Raw genomic sequence first — 11,719 nt, 5'->3', positions numbered from 1 at the left:
CACACACACACTTCAGCTTCTCCTCTCAGATATCAAATTAACGTTTGACTTCGCTCTCTGTAAGAACATTTACACCTTACATGGGTGGTTGGAGTTAGTGAATTTATTGAGGCAAAGTTGGTTTTATACAGACACATTCGGACTTTCTCCTTAATAATATTAATAATTAAATTTTCATAAAAGTATTCTTTGCAAATTCTAAATGGTGAAATCATATTAGCAGACTGTCAAAGTATTGTTCACAACCAAATAAATAGTGCTTAAGTTAATGTTGTTTTGAAGTCATACCATGGTAAACAATATAGGGAGCATGCCACAAGTTGTCACTGAGTGAATGTGCGAATAAAAAACCAACTTTACCTCAATAGTGAATCGTTTATTTAAACGAATCATTTTCTTTCAAAATTCATTCATTAGCTCAAGCCTTTCAAGTGAAAGAATCACTTGAGGAATCGTTTGATTGAACTACGAGTCACTGAATCAAACACGCCCAGCCACTCAAATTTAACAATAATCTATACTCTCACAGGTGACAATGCGAGGACAAAAACGAAATGACAATGAAAATGAGAAAAATAAATAAATAAAAACACTTCACGAATCATATGTTGTCATATAGCCGATAACACCACTTTAAATGAATATATATTCCAGTTATGTGGTCTAAATTTCCTCAGAGGGTTCTACAAACCTGATCTGGTTAAATGTAGCCAATCAGTTTGAACATTAGGAACAATAAAGTTGAAAAAATGACCAACAATGCTACATTTCAACCAAGATGCAAATAAGAAAAGCGCTTACCTGTGCATACGCGGCAGAACTCATGTTTCTTCAGGACTAACGTTAGTTCTACGACCCAAAGGCACCAAACAGACGAGCGCGCGCCTGATGTTCGGATCAGTTTATCCAAGTCTTTTCCCCTTGACAGTTTGAATAGAATAATCCAGCTCTAAAAGTTCTGTGTGGAACTTTCAGAGTTGCGTAAAGTGAATTCCACGGCGTCCTCTCATCTCCTTCACCTGCGGGCTCAGAGTGACGCGATAGTTTCGTTGGGTTTGAAAAACAAACTACTTCCGTACATAACCACACACACAGGCGTGTAGACTCCAAGCCATTGCTCTGAGCTCGGTGACACAAAAGTCAACAGTCGGCAGTGGTTGGTTTTTTTGGTGGGAGAGATTTTAGGAATTGTTAGTTAAACATGTTTGGTAAAAATATTGCATTTAAATAAATGTGAGAAATGAAAGAATGAACTGCGTTCTCAGTACAGGAGTATTTGTTTAGGAACGAGCTTGTCAAACGTGTTTAACCCTTTAACTGCCTGCTCAACCAAATGGTTTGACCATATTTTGACTGTTTAAAATAATGGCTGTTAAAGTCATTTAAAGAATGACTTTTAGAATGAAGTTTAAAATAAAGTTTTAAATAATTGTTTACACACACAGCATTGCTGGTTTACAAAAACAAAACAAACAAAAAAAAAATCAAACAAACATAATCCTGTTGCACTACTGCTCTTGATTTTGGTTTTATTGTAAAACAACAACAACAACAACAACAAGAAAACATGTTAAATGAGAATCTGAAATAATTTATGGCAAACTTCAAAAAATAAAGATGATTTAGTATTCAAAAATGTTTTATTTTTAATATTTTGTAATAAATTGTTATTTTTTTCATATTTTCAGATTTTTCATAGTATGTGTATTATTTCTGGTGCTTTTACCATAAACCATCTGCCATTTGGTAGGCTGATTTTTTTAGAGATTATGGGATGTGTTGAAAAAAAATGCATTAAGTGCGTTAACTAGCGATATTAGTAATTAAGAAATGCAATCCAATTTTTTTCTTGGCAGGACAGTTCCCATTTCTTTGGAAATCTTCTGTTTTCCTGTTTTATAAAGCGTCACAAACTATTTTCATTTTCATGTCTTCTGTAAATCCAAGTGGGTCCTCAATTATTATTACTTTTTTACTTTCATAAAACTAATCTAGGATAAATTATAATTGTTATAAAAACTTGATACAACAAAACAAATTATATTTCCAGACACATAGGATAACTAATAAATAAATAACACACAAACCCACGCTGTTTACAAACTGTTATTATTATAATTTTAATTATTCATTTATTCATTTTCTTTTCGGCTTTGTTCCTTTATTAATCAGGGGGTCGCCACAGCGGAATGAACCGCCAACTTATCCAGCACATGTTTTATACAGCGGATCTCACACACTAGGAAACACACACACACACACACTCTTTCGCACACATACACTATGGCCAATTTAGCTTCAATTCACCTATAAAGTAAAGAAGTAAAGTAAAGAACTTTTATTGTCATTGTAGTTGTACAACGAAATTTGTTTGGTAACTCACAGAGACCAGCAGCAATATAAAAAGAGAGAAAACAGACAATAGACATAAAACTAAATATAGATGCAAGATAAAATATACTACCGCATGTCTTTGGACTATGGGGGAAACCGGAGCACCTGGAGGAAACCCACTCGAACACAGGAAGAACATGCAAACTCCATACAGAAATGCCAACTGAATCAGCCAGAGCTCAAACCAGCGACCTTCTTGCTATGAGGCGACAGCGCTACCCACTGCGCTGTCACCCCTGGAGTTAAGAAATGCAATCCAAAAAAATTTTTTCTTGGTGGTACAGTTAAAGGGTTAAAAAATAGACATTTTTTTTGGAAATCTTCTATTATCTGTCTTGTGAGGTGTCAAACTTTTAACATTTTCATGTCTTCTTTACAGCAAGGTTGGTTCCCAATAATTATTGTTATAATTTTTTTACTTTTAATATTATAATCGTTAAAACCTTTATACAACAAAACACGTAATATACTTAAGACACATACCTAAGTAAATAACACACAGACACAAGCACACGCTGGATATAAAATGTTGTTATAATTATTATTTTATTTATTCACTTATTTTTTTCAGCTAAGTCCCTTTATTAATCAGGGGTTGCCACAGCAGAATGAGCCACTAACTTATCCAGCATATGTTTTACACAGTGGATATGTTCCATATACGATACACAGCATACACAGCACCCAGAGGAATCCCACGCTAACATGGGGAGAACATGCAAACTCCACACAGAAATGCCAACTGACCCAGCCGGGGCTCGAACCAGCAACCTTTTTGCTGTGAGGCGATCATGCTACCCACTGTGCCACCGTGAATTGGGTAAGCTAAAATGTCCGTTATGTATGTGTGTGAATGTAAGAGTGTATAGATGTTTCCCAGTACTGGGTACCGGCTGGATAGGCATCCACTGCATAAAACATATGCTGGATAAGTTGGCGGTTCATTCTGCTGTGGCGACCCCTGATTAATAGAGACTAAACCAAAAAGAAAATGAATCAATGAATGAAAACTAAACTAGGCTAAATCAGCTAAATTATAATGCAGCTGGAAGGGCATCTGCTGTGAAAACATATGCTGGATAAGTTGGCGGTTCATTCTGCTGTGGCGACCCCTGATTAATAGAGACTAAACCAAAAAGAAAATGAATCAATGAATGAAAACTAAACTAGGCTAAATCAGATAAATTATAATGCAGCTGGAAGGGCATCTGCTGTGAAAACATATGCTGGATAAGTTGGCGGTTCATTCTGCTGTGGCGACCCCTGATTAATAGAGACTAAACCAAAAAGAAAAATGAATCAATGAATGAAAACTAAACTAGGCTAAATCAGCTAAATTATAATGCAGCTGGAAGGGCATCTGCTGTGAAAACATATGCTGGATAAGTTGGCGGTTCATTCCACTGTGGCGACCCTTGATTAATAAAGGGACTAAGCTGAAAAAAAATGAATGAATGAATAAAATCTTTAAATAACAAAACAAATAGTATTTTTTCCAGACACATGGACTACCTAATGTATAAATAACACACAGACACAAACACACATACTGTATATAAATTGTTGTTATTAATATTATTTTACTTATGTTTTCCTTACAATAAAGTTATTGTTATTGTGTCGTTTAAAAAAAATAAAGGTCTAAAAACATGTTACCTGTCTTTGTTATTTAGAAACGAAAAAAAGTTTGCTCAAATTGCATATTGTAAACATTTATCTTGATTTCCCTCTAGCGGCTGAAACCTACAACATGAGCAATAGCCTAAGTGACCCTGTAATAACAACGTAGCATGAATTGTAAAAATCTCTGTAAATGTAAAATAAAAATAAGCACTCCGAGTCATTAAAGCCAGGTGAATAAAACTGAGCGAACTTCAGAAGGTATTTTTTCTTTACACTTTACCTAGCCTCTTCTCTCACAGGCGTCCCCAAAGCATTTCTACATTCATCCAGCAGATAGCGCCGTTCTTCAGCAAAAGGACACCCGGCTCCTGCGCAGCCTGAGCGGAGGAGGGTTTGGTTTTCCTCCGCGGAGCCGCAGCCGATTGTCAGTTCACTGAGATCTGCAGACACAGGAGATATCGCAACATTGCGCGATCACAGCAGCTCGTATCCCGTAGCAGAGCACTTCACCCCCTTTGCTTGTTTCTTTCGGAGATAATCCAGTAGTTTAAAACAGACATCCAAAGAAAGCAGCAAAAATCAAATACTGAGAAGAGAAGGAAGAAGAATGGGGCAGAAAACGCCATTAATATTGATGACTTTATTGTCTTGTTTCGTCTGGAGAGATGAGGTAGGATCCGAATGCGGATAACACAGTCATGTCAATAATTTGTTATGCACTTCTTTCAGAATAACCTTGGGTTAATTATTGTTTTTTTATATTCACGTTACTATTCTGATATTTATTTGCAGCCAAATTTAAAATTAAAATTAAAAGAAAATCTTTGAATATACAAATTAGAGTTCTGGGGTCAGACATTATATTTATTTATTTATGATGGTTAGTGTGGATATGTGTGTGTGTGTCTGTTTTGTGTATATGCATTTGCAAATGTATGTGTGAGTGAGTGTGAGAGAGAGAGAGAAGGAGAGAGAGAATCAATTGGGACCTTGGCCTGATAAATGGAAAGATAAATTAGCTGAACATATTTATTTCTTTGGGTGGGGCACGGCTTTTTCATTACTGAATAGCTGTTCCTTAGCATAAAAAATATCACTGAGTAATCTATTAGATTTAGTATGTATTACATGCTTGGACTAAAAAGGAAATTGCTGTCTTTCACAGATTGTGGACTGCAGATGTCCGATATGCAACTTAATGAGTTTCCATGCATCTTAGATTTCCAAATAATCTATCTGATTACAATTTCAGTCACTACTTTGCAGCTACAGAAGAACGGTTGTTTGTTCTGAGGAAAAAAATGTGATGTAGCAGGTTAAATGTGACATTTTAGAGTTAGTCAAAGCTGACATTAAGCAGCAGATAGTAAAAGCAGACAGACACTGGAGCTTGATGCCTGAATGATTTGTGGAGGTTGTTGATTCAGTGCTATTAGATATGCTGCAGCCTCTGCGGCCTGCAGTGCTGACGAAGCCTGCTGTATCTTCAGGCCTGGGATGGAAAAAATGACATTTCATGCCTGACATCCCACACTTTTTTATTTTTCAGGTGGGGTTTTGCATAATGATAAGGCAGTTTTATTGCGTGATGAAGTGATTTTGAATTTAGGAAGGGTCGTAAATCCTTTATTGATAGAATAATGGGGGAGATTATTACATTATATAAACTGTTTATATAATATGATGCTAGATACAGATGTTGGGAAGAGTGTTTCTCAGGAAGAGGATTGTGTCTGACAGGGTATCAGCGCTGTAAATCCCTTTCAGTTCTTGTGAACAAATCAGGGTGCGATCAAGAGAACACGTATCTGTCAATCCCTCACTCGCATCCAGAGGGATTTGTGTTGCCACAGTTTTGCGATGAAAAGATGTTCTAGCTGGTGACATCAGGACGATTTAGACGGGGCTTAACATTGGTAACATTTTAGCATTGATCCAGCATCAACAAGAAATAAACAGTTATACTTTGTTTGATTGCACTGAATGTTAGGAAGACATTTATTCCCACTGCCATTGCTTTTTTAAATAGGATTTTTTTAAATAATTGTGTAAGTGTATTTATGTTTTGCTGTTGTGTGTGAGTCTAAAGACAATTTTCTAAGCCCTGTGGGATAGACAATAAAGTTGACTGAATTGAATTGAATTAACATAAAGCAATAGTTATCTTCAAATAAACAGTGCTATTTTACAGCATTTATTAATGTAGGTTGACAATTCTCTGTTTTCCTGATTTACTGAATTTGTTCTGGGTTTGAGTAAAATATTAATATGTATTATTCTATAAAGCCCTGATTAATTTTTTTTTTTTTTAGAAAATGTTGGTCAGAATGACAAATATGTCTCTTTGTTGTGATTGAAAATCAGGATTTATTTTAAAGTATTGATTTATTTACTCTTCTGAAGTTAAAACATTGCTTTTGTGTTGATTAAAGATGAATCATTCTTTAATGACAAAAAGCTCCAAATCACAATAATTCTATTTAAAATTGGGAGGAAATGCCACCAGTAGTTTACAGGGGGATATTAAATCTAAAATTTCTCATTACTCAAGCACATAATACAGAGAATTTTTAATTGCGCTCTTATTTTTTTCCATAACTGAAGTTAAATTACTCACAATTTAATACATTCACTGATATGTTAACATTCTTTTTGTAAAATAGAAAAGAAAAGACAATTTTCCCTTATTATATTCTGTTTATTTGTTTAGTTGTTCAAGTTGTTGACACAACATAATCATTGCAATAGTTATCATAAATAAACAGTACAGCGTTTATTAGTGTAGGTTGGAAATTCTCTGTTTTTACTGTCCCTGTCCTGATTTACTGGATTTGTTTTTGGTCTGGGTTTAAGTAAAATATTAATATGCATTATTATATAAAGCTCCAGTTACATTTCTTTCAGAAAAGGTTGGTCAGAATAACAAATGTTTTTCTTTGTTGTGATTGAAAATCAGGCTTTTTTTAAAGTACTGATTTCTTTACACTTCTGCAGTTAAAACATTGCTTTTGGGTTGATTAAAGATGAATTAATTAATGTCTTTTATGACAAAAAAATCTCTAAATGACAATAATTCTATTTAAAATTGGAAATAAATGCTAAGAAATCAGTAGTTTACATGGTAAAAATAAATCTAAAATTGCGCATGACTCAAGCACATGAATGTAAACTGTAATTTGTAAATCCAGAGAAATTTCAATCTTATTTTTCTTCCAGAAATTATGTTAAAATAATAAATGATCTTTCGCTGATATGTTAGCACAACCTCATTGTAAAATAGTGAGGAAAATGCACTTTTTCTTCATTCTGTTTATTTGTTTACCCAGTTTTTGACACACCATAATAGATGCAATAGTTATCATAAAATAACCAATTATATTTTACAGCATTTAATTATACAGATTTAATATTCCCATTTTTTCTGGATTAATCAGATTTGTTAGGTAAAGATAATACATGTTCATATTTGTTTTATCCTATAAATGTCCAATTACATTTCTTCCATAGTTATGTCAGATTATGCGAATTTGTCTTGATAAATCTTGACGTGTCGTTGGTAACAAATGTGCCAGACTGCACGTTTTTCCTTTGTTGTGATAAAAAAAATCTGGCTTTTTTTTGTTTTTTAAATAGCGAGCGTTATTTCCCAAAGCAGTCACAAGTGTAACAATATTTCTTATCTTATTTTCAATATTTTTATTTTATCTTATTTCAATCTCAATAAACACAGATGCTTGCAGACAACTAGGCTACACTTTTTAAGGGCATTCATTATGACACTGATAAGATCAAATGTGTATTTTCTTTTTAATAGACCATTTTAAGGAATGTAAACAAAAGCAATGGTCCCAATGTATTTCCTGTTTTACATTTTTAATTTCTATAGCTACTGAGAATACAAAAACAGCCACATATTGATAAATAATGTTATGGTAGCAGTTTTAACATTAGGTTATGATTGAATTTTCCTCGCCGCTGTCGTCACTAGCTTGCTTGGTTCGGGATCTGTAGAGCTGCACATCGATGGATTTGCTCTTCAGTGTTTGGACTCTCAGTAGTGATTATTAAACCACACTGAACTGAGCTAAACTGAACTTAAACTTTAAAAACTGAACTACACTATTTCAATTTACTATGATCTTCTATGTGAAGCTAATTTGACACAATCTACATTGTAAAAGCGCTATACAAATAAAGGTGAATTGAATTGAATTGCCTCTTGTTACAGTTATGAAATATTTTGATAACAAGCAGGAAATGTTCATCGCCCAATGACATGACCTCATTGAAATGGTCTATAATAAGATATTTTCTTTTAAATCTAAATGTATATTTTCCAGCCATGGGTTGCTTATTAAACACTCCCTCGCCTGAATTTTGCCACGAGTGAGACTTTCATAACCGAAAAAAAAAATCATGTGATCTGACCAGGGCTTTACTACTGATTTATTTACTCCTCTGATGTTTAAATATTGGCATTGTGTTGTCTAAATAACTAATTAATTACGTTTATGTAAAAAAAAAAATCTCTAAGTGACAAAATGTTTATTCAAAATTAGGAAGAAATGCCATTAGTATAGTTTACAGAGGGAAAAAAAATAAAACACAGAAATATATTAATTAAATCTAAATTGTCTCTTAATTTTATCTATATAAATAGCAAGATGAATAAATTACATTAAATTGCAGCAATACATTCACTAATATGTTAGCAAAACCTTAATGTAAAATCCTGAGAAAATGCCCTTTTCCTTTATTCCATTTCATCTATCCGTTTATCCAATTGTTGATGCAGCATAATCAATAACCAATAATCAATCAGCTCTGAAGCTGCCCTGCGGTTAACATTAATCCCCTTCATGAAGTCCCATCCATTCCGCCAGCATGCAATCAGTCTGATTGAGGTCAGTGTAATTAATCTGAACTGAACGTAGCTAATAAATCTGCCAACATCTTTAAACTGTTAACAACTTGATATTGTGTCCTTCTGTAGCATACAAATCTGTTTCCCAACCTGAACCCAATGTATGTTTTCCTTATTCTAAAGCAATCTGGGTGCATTTCTAATCTAGAAAACCTGTATTTTTGAGTCATAAACGAAAGCACTTGGTGTAAACGCTATCAGCAGCTTGAAAGAAAGCAATATGCGGAAAGTAGAGGCAGGGGAGGGAGGGAGGGAGGGAGAAATGGGCTGATTTCCACTGTCCCCCTCCTGCTGTCTGAATGCGTCAGCACTCACCTCTAGCTGCCGGTCCACAGATGCTGCCGCCGGGCCTCATGGGAAATGAATAACCGCGCGTTCTAGGGTGTGTCTAGTAAACCCACTGTCACCTGCAACATACAGTGACCCAGCGTGCCTGCGATGCTTAGATAAGACGGGGTTGTGATGTCTTTGGTGAGGAAATCAAAGTTTATTGGCGTCTGCGAGGGAATACCCTGTCTTTGTTCATGTTTATTACAGAAGTGCCTTTAGCCGTGCCGGTGCACTTGTAATGAAATATTAAACGGAGAAGATCTGGGATGACGTATATCTGCAGACATACCGAAGAAGGTTTTTTTTTTGTGGGCTTAAAAATTGCTGCATTTCTTTCTGTTCTGACCTTCACTTGTCTTCTTTGCATGCAGATCTGCAGATTCGGTTAATTTAGGATTTGCTCACACTTGATTAAAATAGGTTAAACATGAACACTAGTGTGATTTACTATGTGTTTGGGTTTATTTTTAAGTCATATTTTCATTTTGTTGGGATGTTTTGACTTTATTTATTCAACAATGCAGAAGTGCGGTCTATTCTGCGACTGTTTAAAGACTTCCGATTCATTTGCATATGGGGAAATAACTCAGGCTCGTATACCCAGTTCGAAAGACCCATCCCTCACTGACAAAGGTCCAGAATTTTTCCCATACATGAGATAATTTGTCCTATTTTGACTGCCATGCCATAATAAATATTGAAAATTAGCCATCAAAAAAGGCTTTAAGACCAGGTGGGATCCTCTGTTGTCTGCCGCTTCGGTGTGACTTCAGCTAATCAGTTTTGGCCAATGCCAACAATTATTTTTCATAGAGTTCATAGAGTCCAACATCCAGTCGTTCAAGAAAGCATACAATCTGACATAATTGAAGTCATCTTTCGCTGTATTGTTTTTAAATAGAGAAAACATTTACAAATAACTTCTGTTCTAAATCTTGGAGCTTACTCTTGAAACAAAAAATGACCAATAAAAGGTATGAAGCACCAAAAGCGGCCCATATTAAAACTCATCTGAATACTATTTTGGCTATCGTTGTTATCCATGAATTTTCAAATTTACTTTTTTACATAAGAGGCTGTAATAATTGTGAAGCTCTATATTATTATTATTATTATTATTATTATTATTATTATTATTATTATTATTATTTTGCTGTGGTCACACTAGAGTTTGTGCATGTGAAATTATGTTTTACGGCGCTGCGAAAAGGTGCAGAATTAAACAAGATGATAGGACAATCTAAATTGATTAAAAAAGACAATCACATGTACACAAGAACATGTTCACACCTTCACAGCATTATTTAGAGTTTTCAGTAAATTCTGTTACAAAATATATGTCATAAAGTATATATTTCATCATGAAATATCATTAAACTTTTTTTTCATAGATTCAGTGTTCATTGTGTAAATGTAATTTCCATTGAAACAGAAAGACAGGGTAGGGCCATTATGAGCAGCTTCTCCCATTTTACACCTAAATAGTGTATGTGTCTTTTTTGTGTGATGCTCATGTTTACAGCATATGTGAACAATTCAATTCTGTGGTTTGGTATTTGATTTGGACTGAATGCATCGTTTTTTTTAATAATTAAAACAGCATCTTAGAATGAGTTATAAAGTATCATGTAACACTATCTATCGATCTATCTGTCTGTCTGTCTATCTATCCATATACAGTACATAACAATATAATTTAATAATCAATTAAATTAAATTAAAACTTGTTAAAATGTTAACCGTTAAGAATCCATTGAACCAATTAATTTGTGTTAAACTGATTTTGTGTAGTGGACTGTTCAAAAGAATCAATAAAATTTATTTAGTAACATTCCTGATGGCGTTTATAGCATATTATGATATATGGTCCAACCAAGCACATTTGGTTGAAAAATAGAACTACTGAAATGGATTTATGACAAATGTTAGGTGCAAATCAATCTTAATCAATTTCCAAGAGAAAGATTCATCAATGAGCAAGAAAACCAATACTATGTTCACCGTCTTTCTTTGATTAATCATTTATTCATTCACAAAAAAATTACACATGGAACTCCAGTCAGACACACCTATATGACAGTTGAAAGCTGAAGGGATAAGTGTGAGAGTCTTTAGGGTCACCTTGCCATGTGAAACAGTGAGCATAATTCCATTTAGCAATAATCTGGATGAGGTGCAAATCCTATCTGTTGTTATTCAAAATTGGAAGCGTGGAAAAAAAAAAAAAAGAAAGTTGACAGTCATATCCTAAGAGGATTACTGTATTTCTTTATTTATTAACCACCAGTGCAGATTGCTTAAATTTATTAGCCATAAACCCATCTTTCATTGTTCAATTATGCTGGACTGGTAAGAGCATTACTGGGATTACTGTCGCTGCCAGTAACTCTGCTGTATGTGTTGTGCAGTCAGTCTCATTGGCTTCATTGGTTTTGCAGTCACGATTGA

General features: G+C 34.3%; 1 protein-coding gene across 1 annotated transcript in view; it reads left to right on the top strand.

The window, feature by feature from the left end:
* Positions 1-4,436: 4,436 nt before the first annotated feature.
* aplp1 (amyloid beta (A4) precursor-like protein 1) overlaps positions 4,437-11,719 on the top strand; it is a 125,033-nt gene continuing 117,750 nt past the window's right edge. The window contains exon 1 of the mRNA XM_056473034.1: positions 4,437-4,687. Coding sequence (XP_056329009.1) covers positions 4,625-4,687 — 63 coding nt within the window. The 5' untranslated portion in view covers positions 4,437-4,624. The remainder of the gene's footprint in view (positions 4,688-11,719) is intronic.

The sequence above is a fragment of the Danio aesculapii genome, chromosome 15, assembly GCF_903798145.1.
Source record: "Danio aesculapii chromosome 15, fDanAes4.1, whole genome shotgun sequence".
Lineage (NCBI taxonomy): Eukaryota > Metazoa > Chordata > Actinopteri > Cypriniformes > Danionidae > Danio > Danio aesculapii.
The sequence above is the reverse complement of the archived record's forward strand: the minus strand, read 5'-3'. Positions and strand labels throughout refer to the sequence as shown.